The sequence below is a fragment of the Muscardinus avellanarius genome, assembly GCF_963383645.1.
Source record: "Muscardinus avellanarius genome assembly, chromosome: 5".
NCBI classification, from domain to species: domain Eukaryota; kingdom Metazoa; phylum Chordata; class Mammalia; order Rodentia; family Gliridae; genus Muscardinus; species Muscardinus avellanarius.
Genome location: NC_137790.1, coordinates 71,321,697 through 71,345,331, shown reverse-complemented (window position 1 = coordinate 71,345,331; position 23,635 = coordinate 71,321,697). Strand labels below are relative to the sequence as shown.

The 23,635-nt window shown below is 43.4% G+C and overlaps 1 protein-coding gene across 1 annotated transcript in view; it reads left to right on the top strand.

Annotated features, from left to right (window-relative positions):
* GOLGB1 (golgin B1) overlaps positions 1 to 20,700 on the top strand; it is a gene marked incomplete at its 3' end in the record, with an annotated part of 82,719 nt that extends 62,019 nt beyond the window's left edge. The window contains 8 exon segments of the mRNA XM_080696528.1: positions 2,911 to 3,089; positions 10,252 to 10,414; positions 10,587 to 10,724; positions 11,644 to 11,811; positions 12,477 to 12,574; positions 13,396 to 13,530; positions 20,228 to 20,333; positions 20,566 to 20,700. Coding sequence (XP_080552654.1) covers positions 2,911 to 3,089; positions 10,252 to 10,414; positions 10,587 to 10,724; positions 11,644 to 11,811; positions 12,477 to 12,574; positions 13,396 to 13,530; positions 20,228 to 20,333; positions 20,566 to 20,700 — 1,122 coding nt within the window.
* Between the last annotated feature and the right edge of the window lie 2,935 nt (positions 20,701 to 23,635).

Here is a 23,635-nt window from a genome sequence, read left to right as displayed (position 1 = left end):
CCATAAATATTCTCTTTCTTTTTTTTAATTTTTTACTTTTTGTAGTACTGGGGATTGAACCTAGGGGCATTCTACCTCTGGCTACACCCCCATTATTATTTTGTTTGTTTGTTTGTTTGTTTGTTTGCAGTACTTGGAGATTGAACCCAGGGGCATTTACCTCCAGCTACACCCCCAAGCCCTATTTTTTTTTTATTCTTTATTTTGAAACAAGGTCTCACTGAGTTGTAGAAGACCTTACTGAGTAGCTGAGGGTGTCCTCTAACAACAATTCTCCTGTCTCAGCCTCCCAAATGCTGAGATTACAAGCGTACACCAGCACGCCCAACTTTATTTCTTCTATAATATTTCTGATTACCAATATTCTCTTTCATTTTTTTTTTAACTTTTTGTGGTTCTGGGGATTGAACCCAGGGGCATTCTACTGCTGAGCTACACCCCCAGACCTGTTTTTTAAAATTTATTTATTTATTTATTTTCAGTACTGGGGATTGAACCCAGGGGTATCTACCAATATCCTCTTTCATTTAATTTTTTAATTTTTTGTGGTACTAGGGATTGAACCCAAGGGCATTCTATCTCCAAGCTACACCCCCAGTTCTCTTTTTTTATTATTTATTTTGAAACAGGGCCTCACTAAGTTGCAGAGGGCCTCACTAAGTAGCAGAAGCTGGTGGTGAACCTGTGATCCTCTTGTCTTAGCCTCCCAAGGACTGGGATTACAAGCGTGTGCCAGCATGCCTGGCCAATATTCTCTTTTACTTTTGTATTTTTTGTGGTACTGGGGATGGAACTCAGTCTTTCTACCTCTGAGCTACACCCCCAGACCGAGATATATATATGTACTGTGGGTGGAACGGTTGGCACTGTGACTTTCATTACAGGGTGACCTTGTCGAGCTTGTTGTTGGTAGGCCCCAAGTTGAATGTGAGGACCTTCTGTTTTGGTCAGATATTTGAGAGAGGACTTTTCATTTCCTGTATAGAAGGAAACCAGCATTCTCTAAACTGAATAGAAGACTTGCTGTTAGCAGTCAGAAAGCATGAATTTAATGTTCTTGTATTGGAACAGTATCTTTGTTTTGAAGCAGTATCTTTATTTGCAATTGGAGGGACTTCCTTTACCTTTCTCAGAGAGTAAAATCGTACTTAACACTTGGAATAGCAAAAGTGGCTACTCAGGAGGGGATCTAGAGATGAAATTGTTTCTCAAGCAGCTTTCATCTAATTCTCCTTATCTTGGCACCCACCTCCCTCCCACTCCATCACTATTTTTACAGAGGTACCTGATGTTGTTAATTCCTGAGCCTTTTGAAGATTCTGCAGAGTAGGTTGTGTTAGCTCTTGGTTTCCCTACTGCCAGCTTAAGATTCAGCTTTCTCAGATCTGAGTCAGTTACCACTGACTCATCTGCTTTTCAGTTTCCAAAATTTGTTACTGCTGGCCTCTCTGTTGCCTTCCTTTTCTTGTGTTTTATGCTTAAAAAAAAAAAAAAAAAGTGCAAGCCGGGCATGGTGGCACACACTTGTAATCCTAGCATTTGGGAGGAGGATCTCAGTTCAAGGACAGCCTCATCTACTTAGTGAGGCCCTTGCAACTCAGTGGGACCCTGTTTTAAAATAAAGAATTAAAAAATAATAATAAACAGGGCTAGGGATGTAGCCTGGAGATAGAATGCTCCTGGGTTCCATCCCCAGTACAGAGAAAAAAAAAAGTGCATGTACCAGTGTTAATCTTGTTTCTGAGTGGGTAAAAAAAGGTGTATGTTCAAAGCTCCTTTCTTTGCCTAGATTATTCCGGCATTGTTTCTTAATAGCAAGCTTTTAATGAGTATTGGGGATAAAGGATTTAAAAATATACCTGGAATGTAGATAGGCAATTTGCTAAAGGCAAGCCCATCATCTGTGTCATCATCATCACCACCATCATCATCTTTATGTGTGAAATGCATTAATTTTCTCATTCTTATATTCTTGTAAAAAAAAAAAAGTGCTATAATTAGCCCCATCACTAGATGAGAGAATTTCAACCTTAGTGGGTATGAGGAACAGATATAGGGTCACACATCCAAGAAGTAGTTGGTTATCCAAGTCCAGAGTCTAAGTGCTTTTACTCACGAGGCACACACCTCTTTAGCTCAAGGTGAAGTTGTCCATGTAAGAAAGTCTAGAAGCCTAACCAGGGCATATGGCTATGTAAAACCAATCCATCTTTACTGTTCTTATTCTAGGGCATAGCCACCCACAATGAAACTGTAAGTCAATCTTATCAGAGCCGTAGCTCTAGAGTCAACTTAGGACCTCAGGAGCAGCGCTGTGGAGAAGTACAACAGTCAGGCCCTGCAGCCTTGATGGCAGCTTGATTCCCACCAGCCTAGCTGCCTCTGTTTCACTATTTTAGAGATGTTAGGTACTAGTTGGTTGTGGTGGTGCACACCTGTAGTCCCAGTACTTGGGAGGCTGAGACAGGAAGATTACAGGGTTGAGGACAGCCTCAGCAAATAGCGAGACTCTTAGCAACCTAGTGAGACCCTGTTTCAAAACAAAAAGTAAAAGAGGGCTGGGGATGTAGCTCAAGAATGCACTTGGGCTCAACCCCTAGTACTACACACATACGAGAGAGACAGACAGACAGAGAAGGAAGAGGAGGAGAGAGAGAGAGAGGGAGAGAGGGAGAGAGGGAGAGAGGGAGAGAGGGAGAGAGGGAGAGAGAGAGAGAGAGAGAGAGAGAGAGAGAAGAGAAGAGAAGAGAAGAGAAGAGAAGAGAAGAGAAGAGAAGAGAAGAGAATGAAAGATAGATGTTAGGTACTGATAGTCTGTTGTGGTGTTTGATAGTAGGGGAACTATTGATGACTTATAGCTGGGTGAATGAGATGTGATGAATCACCCTTTTACTTTCCTTTTGGTTAAAGCTGAAGGAATTGAAGAATCTGCAGCAGCAATATTTACAGATTAACCAAGAGGTCACTGAGTTACGTCCGCTCAAGGCTCAGCTTCAGGAGTATCAAGATAAGACAAACACATTTCAGCTTATGCAGGAGCAGCTCAGGCAGGAAAACCTCTCCTGGCAGCACGAGCTGCATCAGCTCAGGTATGATTTCCCCTGCATTTTGACCTTTTCATTTCTTTAAACTTTTAATTTTTAAATAGTTTTAGATTTATAGAAAATTGAAAAAACAGAGAGCACCTCTGCACCCTTCACCCAGTTTCCTCCTGTGGTAACATCTTGCATAACTCTAATATCAAAACCAGGAAATTGACCTGGTACCATTCACAGGTCTCCTTCGACTTTCACCATTTTATGTGCACATATTGTGCATGTGTGTGTGTGGTCCTGTGCAGTTTTGTCATATGTCGATTCATGTAACCACCGCCATAACCATATAAGAGAACTGCTGCACCACTACAAAGACTTCCCTAGTACTACTGGTTCATAGTGACATCCCCTGCCCTCTCCCCGCCCCTGCTTCCTTAACCTCTATCCCTATAATTTTGTCATTTTGAGACTGTTTTATAATTGGAATCATGCAGTATGTAACTGCTTGAAATTGGCTTTTTCATGCATCATAGTGCCCTTGAGATCCATAATTTTGTATGTATCAATATTTCATTCTTTTTACTAATAAATATTATTCTGTAACGTGTGTGTGTGTGTGGTGCTGGGGATGGAACCCAGGGCCTTCTACCTCTGCTACACCCCCAGCCCTATGTTTTATTCTTTATTTTGAAACAGGGTCTCACTGAATTGCAAAAGGCCTTATTAAGTAGTAGCTGAGGCTGTCTTTGAACTGTGATCCTCCCTGTCTCAGCTTCCCAAATGCTGGGGTTACTAGCGTGCGCCACCACGCCTGGTGTGTTTTGAATTTGCATCATGCTAATGATGTGGAACATCTTTTGATGTGCTTGATACTATATCTTCTGTGATGAAATGTGTGTTGGTTTTTGTCCATTTTCTAATGAGGCCATTAATTTTTTACTTTTGAGTTTTATATTTTATTTATTTATTTATTTATTTATTTATTTATTTATTTATTTTTGGTGGTAGTGGGGGTGGAACCCAGAGGCTTTCTACCTCCGGGCTATACTCCCAGACCTTTTTAATATTTTATTTGGAAACAGGGTCTCACTAAATTGTTGAGTTTCTCACTAAGTAGCTGGGGCTGGCTTCGAACCCATGTGATCCTACTGTCTCAGCCTCCCAAGCATGGGGATAACAAGTGTGGGGATTACAAGTGTGTGCCACCACGCCTGGCTTGCGTTTTATATTTTAGATATGAGAGGTCTTCCTGAGAGATTTGGTTTGTAAATATTTTTCCCAGTCTGCAGCTTATCTTTTCATCTTCCTCAACTGGGTGTTTTTATTCCAATTTAATTGGATTTAAATTGATTAAATTCAATTTGTAAGCCGGGCGTGGTCGCGCATGCTTGTAATCCCAGCAGTTGGGAGGCTGAGACAGGAAGATCGCACAGGTTCGAAGCCAGCCTCAGCTACTTAGTGAGGCTCTCAGCAACTTAGTGAGACCCTCTTTCCAAATAAAGTATAAAATAGTTCTGGGAGTATAGCCCGGAGGTAGAAAGCCTCTGGGTTCCACCCCAGTACCACCAAAAATAAAAAAATAAAATAAATCCAATTTGTGGATTGTTTTCTTTTTACTGTTTAGATTCAGATTTCTATTGTTCTTTCAAGTCCTCTGATTCTTTCCTCCTTAGCCTCCATTCTGCTATTGAGCCCATTGAGTTCGCTCTTTATTTTGGATATTGTATTTTTTAGTTCTAAGATTTCTGTATGGTTTTTCTTTTTAGCTTTTTCTTTGCTGAGGCTTTTCTATTTTTTTCTGGTGTGTTAGTAATTGCTTATTGAAGCATTTCCTTGATGGTTGCAATAAAATCCTGAAGCCAGTATGGTGGCACACACCTATAATCACAGTACTTGAGAGGCTGAAACGGGAGGATCACAGGTTTGACGACAGCCTCAGCAAGTAGTGAGACCTTGTTTCAAAATAAAAATAAAATGGGTTGGAGGATGTATCTGGAATGTAGAATGCCCTTTGGTTCAATCCCAGTACTACACATACACACACACAATTCTAACATCTGTGTCACCTCAATGTTGTAATATATTGGTTTCCTTTTCTCATTCAAGTTATGATTTTCCCACTTCTTTGTATGAGTGACTTTCCCTTGTATCCTGGACATTTTAGAGATTATGAGTCTCAATCTTATTTGAATATTCTGCTCTAGCAGGCCTCCACTGATAGCACATCAGCAGAGGATTGGGAAACATTGGCAATTTATCACCATATGGAGGGTGAAGTCCAGGTACCCCACTCAGCCTGTAGTGACACCCCTAGAGGGTAGTATTCTGATATTGCTGGGGCAGACCCCCCTACATGGCTGCCATGATGCTGCTGAGGTTATGGAGGTGAGCACCTCATTATTGCTGGGTAGTGGTGAAAATCCAGGCTCTCCACGCAGTTTCCACTGCCACTGCATGGGTGTGGTCAAGGAAGGGCACATCCTTATCACTGGGCAGTGTCCAGAATCAGGTTTTCCATCTGGTTGGTCAGTCTTCCTTCCTTCCTTCCTTCCTTCCTTCCTTCCTTCCTTCCTTCCTTCCTTTTTTTTAATTTATAAAGAATAGATAGAAGCTGAGTGTGGTGGTGCACACTTGTAATCCCTGCGCTTGGGAGGTGGAAACAGGAGGATCGCACAGGTTCGAAGCCAGCCGTGCTGGCTTAAGAGATCCTGTTCCCAAATAGAAAAGAAATAGGTCTGGGAGTGTAGCCAGGCAGTAGAAGGGTTTCCAGGAATCCCAGTACCACCAAAAAAAAATTAGATAGGAGCCGGGAGTGGTGGCTCACACTTGTAATACCAGCATTAGGAGGCTGAGACTGGAGGATGGCTGTTCGCCAGCGTCAGCCACTTAGTGAGGCCCTCTGCAACTCAGTGAGACCCTGTTTTAAAATAAAGAATTAAAAAAAATAGGGCAGGGGGTGTGGCTTTGAGGTCAAACACCCCTGGGTTTCATCTCCAGACCCGCAAAAAAAAAAAAAAAAAAAAAATTGAAGCCGGACGTGATGGCACACACTTGTAATCCCAGTTAGAGAGGCTAAGACCAGAGGATTGTGGTTCGCGGACAGCCTCAGCTACTTAGTGTGGCCCTCTGCAACTCAGTGAGACCCGATTTCAAAATAAAGCATAAAAAAAAATAGGACAGATAGGACAGGAGGTGGTGTAACTTGGAGTTCTAATACCCCTGGTTCCATCCCCAGACCTGCAAAAAAAAAAAAAAAAAAAAAAAAGAATAGATGGCACTGCCTGGCGTGGTGGCTCACACTTGTAATCCCAGCACTTGGGAGGCTGAGACAGGAGGATCACACAGGTTCGAAGCCAGCCGCAGCTACTTAGTGAGGCTCTCAGCAACTTAGTGAGACCTTGTTTCCAAATAAAGTATAAAATAGGTCTGGGAGTGTAGCCCAGAGGTAGAAAGCCTCTGGTTTCCACCCCCAGTACCACAAAACAACAACAACAAAAAGTAGATGGCACTTATGAGGAATACAAACAAAACTGCTGGCGAGTATGTGGGGAAATAGGAACACTTATAGACTCTAGGTGGAACTGTGTAATACAACCACTATGGAGACCAGTATGGTGGTTCCTCAAATCACCATATGATCTAGCTATACCACTGTTCATGAAAATGAGGAGAGATTGTAGAATATTGAAGGGGGATGGGACAGAGGGAAGGAGGCTTGAGGCTCAGTCTCGTTAGCTGAATAGCTTTAATTCTCCTGGCCATTTACACTTACAGTACATGGGGGAAATGAGCTATCCAAGCCTGAAGAAGCTGGAACATCTAGTTTACGCTTTTCTTAGGGTTTGGTTTATCAGGAGAAGCTGCATTTCCACCACAGTCTTTCACCTCTACTTGTAGCTCCTAATTTGCTTATTCTGCGCTGGTTCCTTTGCACTCAAATGAAAAAGAGTAAGTGACCTGTGAGGCCATCTACACATGACTGACTTGCGTGGGGTCATCTGGTTGGCCTTTTAGCCACCATTCCCCACTGATGACCTCATTCCACACCTAACCACCTGTTTACCTTTCGAGAAGAAAAAATGGGAGCTAAAGCTTTTTATGGAAGATTGTAGTCTTTCTCATACACTCTCATCCTAGGTGTCTCCCTCTTTCTCACTTTTCACAGACTAATATTTCAGTAAAAGTATTTTAGAAACATTTTGTGGCCTTGTTATGAAATTTACTTTTAGTTTCTACGTCTTAATTCTGCCCATTTGACCTTTTTTTTTTTTTTTTTTTTTTTTTTTTTTTTTTTTTTTTGCGGGGCATTTGACTGCTGAGTTACACCCCCTGCCCAATTTTTTATTCTTTATTTTGAAACAGGGTCTCACTGAGTTGTGAAGGGCCTCACTAAGTAGCTGAGGCTGGCCGCAAACCACAATCCTCCAGTCTCAGCCTCCCAAATGCTGGGATTACAAGCGTGCACCACCACACCTGGCTTAATTCTGCTCATTTTTATTTAAATTGGTGCATTTTAATCATATATCACATTGGAATACAAGACTTGAAGCACACATCATCCAATTAGCCCTCATCCAGCCCCCATCCCATTTCCTCCCCCTCCCTCAATCCCATGCTTGTTTGGTGATTAACTTTGATACATTTGTTTATGTACCTCCTGCTTTTTAAAGAGGCTCCATCCTCCCCTATTCCATACCCTCTGATTGGTCACCTTAGTTGCTTCACTATAGGGCCCTTTCTATAGCTCAGCCTCTTCCTGTTGCCCCTTTCCTCCTAGTTTTTGCTGATTAGGGGAAGCATCTGATTTTTATTTTCTGTGATTTTTCTCTGTGCATGCCACATTGCAAGTACCGATCCCACTCTTGATGGCCCCTGTAGTGGCCTGACTACCCAGTGGACTGATCCAGACCTCGCTGGCTCAAGCAGCAGCCTTGCCTCATGGGAGGCCCCGATTCTGGTCTCGCTGGCCCCGACACCAGCCTAACCCCTCAGCTGGCTCTGATCCCGGTCTCAGAGGCCCCAGTAGTGGCCTAGCCTCACAGCAGGCTCCGATCCCAGCCTCGCTGGCCCAGCACCAGCCTAACCCCTCGGCAGGCTCCGATCCCGGCCTCGGAGGCCCCAGCACCGGCCTTGCCTCACTACAGGCTCCAATGACGCCCTCACTGGCCCCGACACCAGCCTAACCCCTCGGCAGGCTCCTATCCCGGCCTCGGAGTCCCCAGCACCGGCCTTGCCTCACGGCAGGCTCCGATGCTGGCTGCTGGCCCCGGCATCGGCCTAACCCCTTGTTAGGCTCCGATCCCAGCCTCGGAGGCCCCAGTAGTGGCCTTGCCTCACGGCAGGCTCCGATGCCGACCTCGCTGGCCCCAGCACCGGCCTAACCCCTCGGCAGGCTCCAATCCTGAACCACGATCCTCCAGTCTCAGCCTCCCAAGTGCTGGGATTACAAGTGTGCACCACCACGCCCGGCTTAATTCTGCTCACTTGAAAAAAAAATGTGTCTCTAATCAAAGCCACCTCATAGTGAAGCAAAATTATTTCATAACAGTTAACAGTTAGAAAAGAAGGGCTCATTTTATCTTATTTCTAGAGAGAAAGAAAAGTTAGATGTCATACAAAAGTTAGATGCCTTGTATTATTGGGGAAAATAATTTCTATGAAGAAGTGCTGTCGAAATTTGAATTGCAATCATAGTGGGTTTTCTCTGGGCAAAATATATGGAGAAATAGGAATAAAGAATAATAGCAGAAAGGCTATTTGTACATGCATTAAAGGAAAATAGCTGGGGTCAAGTAGAAGCCTCGCTCTTGGCCAAATTCTGGGAATAAGTAGAAATAACAGCAGCTAATATTTTTATTTTTTTTATTTATTTATTTATTTATTTATTTATTTATTTATTGCAGTACTAGGGATGGAACCCAGGAGCATTCGACCTCCAAACTACACCCCCTGCCCTATTTTTTTTTATTTTAAAACAGGGTCTCACTAAATTGCAGAGGGCCTCACTAAGTAGCCGAGGATGTCCATGAACTGCGATCCTCCTGTCTCAGCCTCCCAAATTCTGGGATTACAAGTGTGAGCCACCACGCCCAGCCAACAGCAGCTAAAATGTATTGTTTACTATGTGCCAGAGTCTGTGCTTGGTGTGTTACATAGAGTATCACATTTAATCCTCACACAATCCTAAAAAGTAGATAGTTTTTTCTTATTTTAATGATCAGTTCAGAGAGATAAGTCACTTTTATTCAAGGCCTACACCTTTATTATAGAGCCAGCATTTGATCCCACATCCTTCAGAATCCATGCTGCATTCTCATGTTACCACTGCACTGTGCTGACTACAGTGTTTTCTTTACCATATACGGTCTGACCTTGTTCTTCTCCATCCTCATCTACTTTTTACATTATTTCCTACAACAATTTTTTTTTTTTTTTTTTTGCAGTACTGGGGATGGAACCCAGGGTCTTTCTACCTCTGAGAGGCAGCTCTAGCCCTATTTTTTATTCTTTATTTTGAAACAGGGTCTCACTGAGTTGCAAAGGGCCTCACTAAGTAGCTGAGGATGGCCCAGGAACCTCGATACTCCTATCTCCGCCTCCCAAATGCTGGAATTACAGGCATGCACCACCATGCCCGGCTCCTACAACAATTCTAAAATTCACTCAGTAAATTCATACTTGTACTTTTTGCTCATTTTTTTCCTGAACTTGGAATGCTTTTTCCATTCTGGAAATCCATTATTTAGGTTCTAGACCAATAGCCAACATTTCTGTGAATTCAGTCCTGCCAATCAGAAGCTCTTTTTAGTTTTACATCATCATCTTGCCACATGGTTCTGTTTATAATTTAAATTTCCTTTGATTACTTTGATTATGTATTTTCTTTTTTTTTTTTTTTTTGCGCGTCTGAGGATGGAACTCAGGGGCATTCAACCTCCGAGCTATACCCCCTGCCTATTTTTTATTCTTTGATTTGAAACAGGGTCTCACTAAATTGCAGAAGGCCTCATAAGTAGCTGAGACTGTCTGTGAACCGCAATCTTCCAGTCTCAGCCTCCTGAATGATGGGATTACAAGCGTGCGCCACTACGCCCAACTTGTATTTTCTTTATTACATCTTTAAGAGCTCATAACTAGACTTTGGATATGGGATTATTCACAAGTATTATCCACACAAACTTTTTTTAAACCTTTTCTTATTTTATACTTTTTGTAGAATGGAGAAGAGTTCCTGGGAAATACATGAGAGAAGAATAAAGGAGCAGTGCCTTATGGCTATCTCAGATAAAGATCAGCAGCTCAGTCATATGCAGAATCTGATGAGAGAATTAAGGTCTTCTTCCCAGACTCAAACTCTCCAAGCACAGTACCAAAGACAGGTGAGGAATTCCATTGTTGATTGAAATGACCACTTCCAGAAAGAATCAGATTCCTACAAGTACCCATCTGCCACTAGTAGGCAAGCCATCTATGACTTCCTATGGGATAGACAAGATTGTTAGGCATGAGCAATCTTAGGAAAGACTTTCATCAGTGTTTGTATTCTGGCAGGCATTCCCAGAGACATCAGCTTCCCTAGATGGATCACAAAACCTAGTTTATGAGACAGAACTTCTCAGGACCCAGCTCAATGATAGCTTAAAGGAAATTCACCAGAAGGAATTAAGATTCCAGCAGTTGAACAGCAAGGTAAGTGTTCCCTGTTCACTGGCATTCAGTGTCTTTTTACCATGACTGGAGGCAAGAAGCTAAGTAAAAGCTGATTCATCATAGTCTCCCAGCTGTAGCGTAATTTAGGTTATTGAAACTTCTACCTTTCTCAGATCTTGGATTGCTTGTTCCAAAGCACTGGACACAGGGCCATTTTCTTTTCTGTGCCCTTACAGAGTCTGGGAATGTTTTGGAGAAATCCACACAGTATGAGTAAAAAAGCCATAGTAAAAAACTGGCCTGGGTTGCTTTTTGGGAAGTGTGTACTCTGGCACTGAACATGTTCAAGGAAAGACTGAACGGTCACCTATTTCTCATGCACAGAAGGGAGTCCTGCTTTGAGTCTCTATGCCTCTATTACAGTTTCTCACCTATACATAGGCTTGTTAGGGTGTATTCTGTTTTCCTTCCTAACACATACTGTAATTTCTTATTCTATTGTCTTAGTAACTAACTCTTTGTGACATTAAAGAATATGCCCAGTAATAGTGCAAATTCTTAGGTGACAGCTCTTTTTCTCCAGCTGTATTGAACTCAGGATTATTATTTGTTAGTAACTTAAACTTGGACCCAAGCTCCTGCCCTCCTCTTACATTTCTAGAATAGTCTGTCCTATTAAACATACTTACGGGTTTCTGCTTTGTGGTTTTTCAGTTAATGTACTAAGCACCATTTGAAAAACAAAACAAAGTTTAGATACTCTTCCTGATTAGTTTCCTTTCTTGGTTGAAACAATTCAGCATCTTCTCACTGTGAGGGGAGCTCAAAGTATTACTTATTCTAAGATCTTACATTCATAAATTAGATCCTGGAGACCCAGGGCCATCAGCCTAAGCACTGCTTACCCTGAAACAGTTCTGTGTGAGGGCGCTTATCCTCATCCTCACCTCTGTTTCAGTTCTCCCAGCTCCTTGAAGAGAAAAACACCCTCTCCATTCAGCTGCGCAACACCAACCAGAGTCTCCGTGAGAACCAGCAGCACTACAGTGACCTTTTTAACCACTGTGCAGTTTTGGAGAAGAAGGTGCAAGAACTGCAGGCGGTGAGTCGGGAGGCCGAGAGGCGTGTAGGAAATGGAGGGCGAGTGGTACAGCATACAGAGCCGCACTGAAGAGGCTCCTGCAATTACATGTGATGGAGGAAGTAGGGTGGAAGAGGAGAGGATTATAACGATGGGGGAAACGTAAGAAAGGCTGTAGAATAAAAGGATTAGAAGAAAAACATCAGTGATTTGGTGGGAGAAAAATCAAAACATGAGTGGGAAATAGTGATGACAGCCCTTTGGAACTCTGAATCTAAGAGTGTGGATCTCACTTCAAGAAATGAGAGTACTGTAGGAGGATTTGGACCTGACAGACAAAGCAGGCAGAACTGTGGAGGCGATGGAGAGGAGCGCAGCGCCAGCGTTGGAGGAGACTGAGAATGAATATGAGTTACATTGGACAGGCGGCAGGAGCGGGCTTGGGAGTAGTGCTCACGCCAAAGAAGGGTCAGAGTCGCACCTGGAAAACCCATGAGCCCCACATGTGAAAGCAGACTTTCATGGTGAGGTTTAAACCTGTAAGAGGAAAAGGTCAAGAATGAGACTATGAAGGAAAAGCCATTGGAAGCAAGAGCTATGGGGAGGTCACTAATCTAACAGAGGAGAGGACTCTCACTTCTAAACCTGGACTCTAGGAGGATTTCAAAAGAGCTTTCATCACTGAATTATTAAGCTTATTTTTCTTCTAGGGACCACTAAATGCACCCGTTGCTCAAGGAGCTCCCCCAGAAATGAATGAGGTGGACATAAAGAGTGATGCTGAGGAAGTGCGGGAACCACAGCAAAGGTAGGGAAGTGGGACTCTCCCCCAGAAACTGGCCAGGAGTTGGGATTGTACTGGAGTCTATTGTGTATCGTGTCTTTTTTTTTTTTTTTTTTTTTTTTGTTTTTGGTGCTTGTGCTGGGATTGAATTCAGGGGCATTCTACCTCTGAGCTATACCCCATCCCTATTTTATTTTTTTATGTGGAAGCCGAGTCTTGCTAAGTTGCTGAGGCTGGCTTCAAACCTGTCATCCTGCTGTCTCAGGGCTGAGTCTACCATAGATGTCATGTGCCTTCTTATCTTATTGGCTTCACAAAAGTGATTTAAGGATTAAGTAAGAACAATAATATCTAACAAATTGTGTGTGAAGGACTTAGAAATCAAAAACAGCAACATATCACAAACACAACCCACCCAGTATCAAACACTGTGGCATTAAAAATGAAAGATATTGCCGGGTGTGGTGGCACACACTTGTAATCCCCGCGCTTGGGAGGCAGAGACAGGAGGATCGCGCAGGTTCAAAGCCAGCCGCACGCACTGGCTTAGGAGACCCTGTTTCCAAATAAAAATATAAAATAGGTATGGGAGTGTAGCCCGGAGGTAACTTAATGAGACCCTGTTTCAAAATAAAGAATAAAAAAAAAAATAGGGCAGGAGGTGTAGTTTAGAGGTCAAATGTCCCTGGCTTCCATTCCCCGACCCGCAAAAAAAAAAAAAAAGAGTTCTATGTGTGTTCAGAGAAGCTTCTATAAACATTCCTGCTTCATAAATTAGCAAATACTGGTATTAGCCACTTTGTTCTCCCTCTAGTGATGCTGTTTGTTTTTCTTTGATCCTGAAGCATCTTAGAAGCCCAGCAGCAACTGGTCAACACTAAACAGGAAGTGAAGAAATTAAGAAAGCTACTGGAAGAAGAGCGAGACCAAAGAATCGCTGCTGAGGATGCCCTCTCTGCAGCTGAGGAGCAGATCCGGCGGTAAGGGAGGAGGGAGAAGCCTCTGTCCACTTATCTTTTCCACCTGAACTCATGTGCATTTCCCTCACCGGGCTTAGGATTCATAAAGATCCTACTCTCACCATGACATGGTGCTGCCTGAGTTTAGAGTCGTGGTCATCACCAAAAAGGACATTACTTTTAGAGTCTAGGAAGGCCAGACCTTCCAAAACAGTTCTTAGAGAATAATAATAATAATAACAGCAATAGTACCTACCATTCTTATGATATAAAATAAGAATAAAAAACACCTTCTTTCATCTCAACAATAACTGAATGAGGTAGATAATGGTTTTTCTAGAGGGCTAAATAAATGATACCCCCATTTCCTATCTGAGATCTAAGTAGCTGAGCCTGGCTTCAAACCTGTGCGATCCACCTGTCTCAGGCTCCCAATCGCCTGACAATATAGGGAAGAATTTAGCTCTAGGCTTTTATTTAACTCCAATGGTTTATATATCTGCCTTTAGAATAGTACTACACTGTTTCAATTATTGTAGCTTTATATGGTTTGAAATCGCTGGGATTACAAGCGTGCACCACCACACCCAGCTTCCTATCTGAGATCTTTTTTTTTTTTTTTTTTTTTGGTGCACTGTATTCATACATCATAGTGGAATACAAACTTTTGTAGACATACATGCACACATCACCCAGTCTGCCCCCACCCGATCCCCACCCCATTCTCTCCCCATCCCTCCTTCCCATGCTTGGCTTAGTGGTTGACATCTAGTATTATAGCAATTTATCCAAAATTAAAAATGATAATCTCACATAACAGTTTCATTTGTCTGATACCAAGCTTTTGATGACTTAAAGATAACATTTCAATATTTCTTTTTGCTTTCTTTCTTGCCAGAGAATATTTTTTTCTATTTTTTTTAGGTGAAACTATCATATATTTATATATTTATTTTTCAGAAAAAAAATCTATCCTAATATGGAATATGGATTCTAGATACCCAAAACGATCTTGAAAAAGAATAAAGCTAGAAGATATATATTTTCTGATTTCAAACCATATAAAGCTACAATAATTGAAACAGTGTAGTACTGTTCTAAAGGCAGATATATAAACCATTGGAGTTAAATACAAACCTAAGCTAAATTCTTCCCTATATTGTCAAGTTATTTTTTACAAGGTTTCCACGAACATTTGGTGGTGGAAATAATAATCTTTTAACTAAATATTGTTGAAAAATAATAATTACATGGAAAAGAATAAAATTGGACCCTTACCTAATCCCGTATACAAGTATTAACTCAAAATAGATAAAAGACCTAAATATAAATCTTAAGACTATAAACTTTTAGAAGAAAATCTGGGTCATAAAACCTCACAACACTGAAATTGGCAGTGATTTCTTGGATATGATTTCTATGGCACAGGCAACAGAAGAGTATACAAACTCCCTAAAAAATAAAAAAATATTGTATATCCAAAGACAATGTAAACAGAGCTAAAAGTTACTAATAGAATTGGATAAAATATTTCCAAATGCTATATCTGAAGGTATATTAATATTCCAACTAGAAATCCTAAAAATTAACAACAATAAAGGCAAACAATACAATTTAGAGATAGGTAAAAGACTAACATAAATAATGAATCTCCACAGATAACCAATCTTAGTTGTCTGTTGGATAGAAAATCTTGTGTGTTACCTATTTCTTCCTTGTAGTTAATCTCTTTGAGTATTTTCTCTAGTGCTGGTTTTTTTTTTGTTGTTGTTGTTTTTTTTTGGTGGTACTGGGGTTCCTGGAAGCCCTTCTACCTCCGGGATACATTCCCACGGGCTACACTCCCAGACCTATTTTTTAACATTTTTATGTGGAAACAGAGTCTCTTAAGCCAGCAAAGCTGGCTTCGAACCAGCGCGATCCTCCTGTCTCCACCTCCCAAGCGCGGGGATTACAAGCGTGCGCCACCACGCCCGGCTCTAGTGCTGGTTTTGAAGACAAAAATTCCTTCAGTTTCTGTTTGTCATGGAAGCTTCTTATTTCTCCATCTAATTTGATAGAAAGTTTTGCTGGGTAGGAAATTTTTGGCTGGAAGTTGTTTTCTTTCAGAGTTTGGAATATGTTACTCCAAGCCCTTCTGGCTCTCATGACTTGGTTTGGGAAGTCTGGAGTGATTCTAATTGGCTTGCGTCTGAATGTCACTTGGCCCTTTGTTTTTGTTGCCTTTAAGATTCTCTGCTTGGCTTCCACATTGGTCATTTTGACAATTATGTGGCGTGGGGATCCTCTTCTCTGATCCTGTCTAAAGGGAGTTCTATAAGTTTCCTGGATCTGTGTATCAACCTCTTGCTCTATGTCTGGAAAATTTTCTGCTATTACTTCCTTGAAGAGATTGTTGATCCCTTTGGTTTCACTTTCTTTTCCCTTCTCTATTCCAATTATTCTTAGGTTAGCTCTCTTAAAATGGACCCATATTTCTTCAATGTCAGATTCCTGCTGTCAGATATTTTTTTCTAGATTAGAAACTATGCGTTCATTTTTGGAATGATCATCTTCTAAGAGCGAGATTCTGTTCTCCATGTGGTCTAATCGGTTGTTTGTGCTTTGAATTGAGGCCTTTACTTCATTAATTGCATCCTTTATCTCTTTTTGGCTCTCTCTGAGTTCTTTTCGAAGCACCTCTATTATTTCTACAGTTATTTTCCTGATTTGATCTTCTAGAAATCTCTGATTTTCTGTTTTATCGGGTTCTGATGTTGTGGGGTTGTGAGCATTCATTGCTCCAGTGTTATTCCTCTTTCCCATGATTTCGGAAGTTTGTGCCTTCTCTGTGTTCTTCCCTTTGGTCACTATGACTTCACTTAAGGTGTTCTGGATCTCGAGTCTGTAGTATCTCAGACCCCACTACTCCTTTACTGGGTTGTATCACAGAGTCTCCGACCCAGGGAGTCGATAGAGGCTGCTTTAAACTATGGGGGGTGCCAGGGTGGGCGTTCTCCTATGGTGTGATATCTCTGCCACCGCCACTCCCCCACTGGGTCAAGTCCCAGGGAGTACAGTACTGGGATTTCTCCTCTGTGGCCCGCAATTCGACTCACTGTTCTTGAGTTCGCAGATGTAGCTGTACTGGACTTGGTGAATTCGCTGCTGCTGCCGCCGGTGGCAATATGGCGCCGCTGCTACGCCCTCGGCCGTGAGGCTGGCTTATTTCTTCTTGGTTTTGAGTTCCACTCTGAGTCCCTGCAGCGTGTGCTGAGCTCAGCCACTGGGAGCTTTAGATGCTCCCTGCGCTGAAAAATCCCGCCTGGCTGTTCCGCAGCGGCTCACCTCGGCTTGCTGTAGCCATCCGGTGAATTCGCCGCTGCCGCCGGCAGTATGGCGCTGCTGCCGCTGGCAGTATGGCGCTGCTGCTGCGTCCTCGGGCATGAGGCCGGTGTATCTCCTCTGTGGCTCTGAGCTCTGTTCTCAGTCCGCTTTCTCTCTGGAGCCTGGTGATTTTTTTGTTTCTCTGGTGATGGTGTTTTCTGGCTATGAAAGGCGCTGATTTTGTGGTAATGGAGATTGGTTGTTAGTGGGGCTCTTAAGCCCGGCTTTTCTCGATCACCATCTTCCCGGAAGTTACCCTATCTGAGATCTAAATTAAAATCTTTTTTTTTTTTTTTTTTTGCAGTACTGGGGTTTGAACCCAGGGGCATTCTACCTCTGAGCTACACCCCCAGCCCTATTTTTTATTCTTTATTTTGAAACAGGGTCTCACTAGTTGCAGAGGGCCTCACTAAGTAGCTGAGACTGACCACGAACTGTGATCCTCCTGTCTCAGCCTTCCAAATACTGAGATTACAAGCGTGTGCCACCACGCCCAGCTTAAATTAAAAATTTTTTTAAAAAAATTAAAACATACAGGAAATGAAAAGATCACTCTATAAAGCTACTCTTGGAAGAAAGTAACTTTTAACTTACGGGTAAATGTACTTCCTGAGTCTGAACTTGCCTCCCAGTCTCGGGCAGCCTTGCAGAATCTTCTTGCTGTCTGGCTCAGCACTGCAGTGAATTATGTGTCTTATGGGCAGTTTGCCTACAGTGTGATTGGGAAGGGCAGAACTACACATCCCTTATTCCCAGCTCGCCAGTCAAGAGAATCACTGTGCATAACAGCATAGAGTAGCTACCATTGTTTTTTTGGGTGTTTCTTTGTTTGATTGTTTGTTGTTTGGTTTGTTTTTTTTGCTAGAAGTCCCTGTATGTGGAAAGAAACATTTAAATCAGGCCCTTCTGTTATGTCTGTAGAAACCTCTTATGTATGTTGTCTCTTCCCTCTGAGGATGGTATTTGTGATATAGTACCTTCTTGGAACATGCAGGTGGCAGGGGTGGCAACCCTGAGATGAGGTATCTTTCAGATATCTTTCTTTCCCATTCAGCATATTCACAGCTTCTTAATTTTCATCACCCATCTGGGTCTTGGTATGCAGGTTTGAGGGTAGCTCCGTGAGAGCACAGCACAGCCTTATGTTGTGTCTCGCTGTCTCTGCTAAGCTTTAGACCTGTGCTCCTGGATGCTTCTCTGCTACTTGCTGTTTAAAATTGTTTAGACCCGCGAAACCTGGCCCATGGGGAGGTTAAACACCCTCACCTGTAATTAACCTGGCCTCAGCCACCTGAAGACTGCATTGTGCAGGCTGACTCCTGAGCCTGTGGATGAGCCGGCATAATCCAAGCTCAGCCCCTTTACAGTTCCCTCTTTGGCCATGATGCAGAATGGAAATCGGGATAGCTAAGTAAAGTGCTACCTACCTAGGCCAGGTATTGTAATCATGATGGGTAGGAACCACACATGTATTCAGTTTATGGGACTCAGTGGCTTTGCAGTTTAAGAGCAGCCAGTAGCTGGGCGTGGTAGCTCATATTTGTAAGCTCAGTACTTGGGAGGCTGAGACAGAAGGATCGAAGGTTTGTGGCCAGCATCAGCTACTTAGTGAGGCCCTCTGCAACTTAGACCCTATTACAAAATAAAGAATGAAGCTGGGCATGGTAGCGCACACTTGTTTTTTGTTTTTGTTTTTTGTGGGGTTTTTTTTTTTGTGTGTGTGTGTGGTACTGGGGGTGGAACCCAGGGGCTTTTCTACCTCTGGGCTATACTCCCAGACCTATTTTATACTGTATTTGAAAAACAGGGTCTCACTAAGTTGTTGAGAGCCTCACTAAGTAGCTGAGGCTGGCTTCGAATCTGTGCGATCCTCCTGTCTCAGCCTTCCAAGCGCTGAAATTACAAGTGTGCACCACCATGCCAAGCATGTGGCGTATGCTTATAATTCCAGCATTCAGGAGGCTGAGACCAGAGGATCATGGTTTACAGACAGCCTCAGCTACTTAGTAAGGCTCTTTGCAACTCAGTGAGACCCTGTTTCAAAATAAAGACTAAAAAATAGGGTCTGGGCGTGGTGGCGCACGCTTGTAATCCCAGCATTCGGGAGGCTGAGACCTGGAGGATCGCGGTTCCCGGACAGCCTCAGCTACTTAGTGAGGCCCTCTGCAACTCAGTGAGACCCGGTTTCAAAATAAAGAATAAAAAGTAGGCAGGGGGTGTAGCTTGGAGGTCAAATGCCCCTGGGTTCCATCCCCAGACCCGAAAAAAAAAAAAAAATAGGGCTGGGGATGTAGCTCAGAGGTAGAATGCCTGTGGGTTCCATCCCCAGTACTGTAAAAATAAAATAAATAAAATAGGGCTGGAGATGTAGCTGGAAATTAGAATGCCCCTGGGTTCAATCCCTAGTACTATTAGCTCACTAGTACCTACAGATATCCCAATCTTCTTCAGCCTGCCCTGAGTTGTACTAGTTACTACTACTGACCTCTGTAATAACAGATCATGAAGCGTATCACCCAGAGGAGCACACAGAAAAAGGGTGAACTCTGTGGTTAGCCTGACTCATGAGATGGAAGCAGGCAGGCTATACGTGCTTAGGGTCTCTTTCCAGACTCATAGAAGAAAAGAGGTATTCCTTCTCTCCTGGAGAAGAGTATGGCCTGTAGTGAGCAGCCACAAGTATTAGGCTAATAGATCTTCATGAGGAGGAAACTTGCAGAATAGAGGAGAGTTCCATCCTGTCCCCTCCTCTAAAAAGTGCATCCCTGTAGGCAAATGCCTGACCACACACACCCTTCCCAGACACGCACTTCCCACAGTTCTTGTTTTACTCAGAGACCATTGAGTAAGGGCAGCTTCTTCCTTACATGGAGAAGTTCCAGTGTGAAATAAATAAGCAAATCAGCAAAAAATGAAGCAGAAAACAGTAGAGGTGGCCAGGCCAGTTTGATTCTGAGAAAATGCACAGAAATTTTTCTTGGATGCTTTTGCCAATTGGCCTTTAATAAGTGAAAAAGAAAATTTAATGAGTTTTATGTGGTATGGTAGAAGAAAAGAACATGGGTTCAAAGACAAACTGGATATTGAATTCTGGCTGCACGGCTTGCTGGCTGTGCCCCAACCAGCAAGTCAGCACCAACTCCAAGTCTGAGGATCTCCTGAGCCCAGTGCACACATAGGGGGCAGGTGACTCCCGGTGCTTAGAGTCACCTGCACCACGTGGGACTAGGGCTGTGGTGGCAAACTGTGCTGCAAGTCTTCTGTGCCACCTCACACGGCAGGGCAGATGGGAAAACTTGCCCTGGCCAGCCCCATGCTGCGAACCCACCCTTGCCTCTTTTTCTCAATACAGGTTGGAGGTCAGTGAATGGGACTCGGTGCGGACTCCCATCATCGGTTCCTGTGGCACTCAGGAGCAGACAGTGCTGATGGACCTTCCAGGCAGCAGCCGTCAAAGGGTAAGAAGGGAGGGGCACAGAAAAGACTGTGCTCTCGGGCACGGCTGCTCTCAGGCAGCTGCCTGTGTTGAGGACAGAGTTCAGCAGAGGATGCAGAAGTCTGGCCACCAAGCAGGTGGGGGTGTGCAAGACTGGTGGGACCTGGTAGAAAATGTGGAGCTGCAGGGTTACTGAGGACAGGGCAAGGATATATCCCTGGGGTGAAATTCTGACTTTCAGGTTTTTCTTTCAGACCCGGAGCGGTCCTGGATGGAAGCGGGTCCTGCGGTCGCTCTGTCATTCCCGGACACGAATACCACTGCTGGCGGCCATCTACCTTCTGACGATTCACGTCCTACTTGTTCTCTGTATCATTGGCCTTCTATAAACTTAGTTTTCACTTTCAGATTACACCCCTTAAAACTTGGAATTCCCTCACTTCTAATGTCAAAACTGTCAATTCCAGAGCCAGTGTTAAGTGGCCAATTCCTTGCCTTTTACTGAAAGGTCAGGATAACTGGCTATAAACAGCAGAGTTCAGAGTCTTGTCATTCCTGTCACCTGGATACGCCTTGAATGAGACTGAGACAGTGCCCAGGAGCCAGTCCAAGATGAGTTGACTGGCAGCCTGGGATCCGACAGTTTTGGTGACACCTGCAACCCCCCACCTCTCGAAGCACTAAGCTCCTGTACTGCTGGCAACAGTTATTCTACTTTCCCAGCCCCATAGACAGCACACGTGATATTCTCTGCCTGTTCTCCCCACCTGAAGAAGAGAGACGCCTGGAGGGCTCACCGATCGGATCTACATTTTTGTTCTGTGGTGATCATGTCTTGGTCACAGCATTCCAGGAACTTTCCTGAACAACTGTAAAATAAAATTATTTTCAGAATGAGGCATGTGTGGGTGTGTAACCTGTATTTGTACACTGTGGGGAGAAAGGAGGGGAAGAAGGCACAAGGTGCTCAGGAATGGTTACAAGGCTAGAAAGCTCTGTGTATACAGGCTTCCCTCCTGCTGACCAATATCTGTAATGGCTGCAAGCCTCCTTCTAGCCTTCACTGCTGGACCCCATGAAGAAATGTAGGGAGAAAGTTCCGTCCTAATACTAAACCAAGTAAGTTGGGTCTTCAGGTATAAAATGTGTGCAGGTTCATGTACAGTCCTGAGAAACACCTTTTTTTTTTTTTTTTCAGTACTGGAGATGGAACCCAGGACAATCTACCTCCAATACATTCCCAGCCCTATTTTTTAGCCTTTATATTGAAACAGGGTCTCACTAAGTTGCAAAGGGCCTCACTAAGTAGCTGAAGCTGTCCATGAACCATGATCCTACTGTCTCAGCCTCCCAAATGCTGGGATTACACCTGAAAAACTTTTTTTTAATGTATTTTTTGTGGTACTGAGGTTGGAACCCAGGGGCTTTCTACCTCCGGTCTATACTCCCAGACCTATTTTCTATTTTATTTGGAAATAGGGTCTCACTAAGTTGCTGAGAGCCTCACGAAGTAGCTGAGGCTGGTTTCGAACCTGTGTGATCCTCCTGTCTCAGCCTCCCAAGTGCAGGGATTACAAGCTACAGGCGTGTGCCACCAGGCCCTGAAAAACTCTTAATAACATTAGGTTCCTAAAGATCCCTCGGGTGGGACTGTGAAAGGAACATTTAATAACACATAGAGCTTGGATAGTAATTGCTGTGTTTTTGTAGTAAGTTACTTCTTGGGAAAAGCTAACCTACTTTTTCAAGGTAAAATAAATGGACTAATAGAATCTAGTCTATCTGGTTTCAAATCCCACACTATTTCTGTGTTCTACACCACACTACCTCATCTTGGGACATTTGCAAAGGAGAAGTGGTGATTCTTAGTTGCATATCTGATTAAGTTTTCTGGGTTCTCTAGAGAACTGTGTTCCTAAATTGTGTGTCAAGGTATCTGTTCTGATAATCCCAATTTTTACATAATTAAGATTCCAGCTGGGCGTGGTGGTGCACACTTGTAATCCCAGCTTTCTGGAAGCTGAGACTGGAGGATCACGGTTCACCGACAGCCTCAGCTACTTAGCCCCTCCGCAACTCAGTGAGACCCTGTTTCAAAATAAAGGATTAAAAAAAAATTGGGCAGAGGGTGTAGCTTGGAGGTCAAATGCCTCTGGGTTCCATCCCCAGACCTTCGGAAAAAAAGGATTCCAAATGAGTGAAAAATGTGTACCTTTTCAAAATTTTACTCTTCCTTGAAACATGATAAATAGGTTGTAAAGGGAGAGCAAATAGCCGGGCATGGTGGCTCACACTTGTAATCCTTACACTTGGGAGGCTGAGATAGGAGGATGGAGCAGGTTCGAAGCCAGCCTCAGCTACTTAGTGATAGTCTCAGCAACTTAATGAGACCTTGTTTCCAAATAAAACATAAAATAGGTCAGGAGTGTAGCCCAGAGGTAGAAAGCCTCTGGGTTCTATCCCCAGTATCATACAAAGGGGGTGGGGCAAATAAATAAAACTGCCCAGGCATGGAATTTTCTATTCCATTTTTTTTCTTTTTCTTTTTTTCTTTTCCCCCTGCAGCACCAGGGGCATTCTACCTCTGAGCTATACCCTCAGCCTTTTTTTTTTTTTTTTTTTTTTTGCAGGTCTGGGGATGGAACCCAGGGACATTTGACCTCCGAGCTACACCCCCTGCCCTATTTATTTTTATTCTTTTGAAACAGGGTCTCACAGAGTTGCAGAGGGCCTTACTAAGTAGCTGAGGCTGTCCGTGAACTGCGATCCTCTGGTCTCAGCCTCCCGAATGCTGGAATTATAAGCATGGGCCACCACGCCTGGCTCAGCCTCATTTTTTTATTGTTCATTTTGAAACAGCATTTCACTAAGTTGCATAGGGCCTCAGCAAACCTGCAATCCTCCAGACTCAGCCTCCAAGTACTGGGATTTACAAGCATGCACCACTAAGCCTGGCCTGAATTTTCTATTCCTAACGCAGGAATATTCTCTTCTATATCATGGACCAGTGTCCTCCAGTTTTACTTGGACCCCTTAGGGAGTTCAAGAACTCTGAGTAAGATCAGGAGAGGCTAGAGTGGATACAATGACACCTCAAATTCTCAGCAGCTAAGATAACAAAGGATCATTTTTCAGTCAAAGACTCCCAAGTCCTCACATGATGCCTGGGGCTCTTCGGATGTTGCCATTGACCCTCGTGGACCCAGGATGCCAAAGGAGCCATGCAGGAGAATAGGAGATTGCTTTGCTGGGCAGAGAAAGAGCAGAGCAAAGCTTGCAGTCATCTTAAGGTAGGGACCACCTCACAGACCAAAACAAGTCATC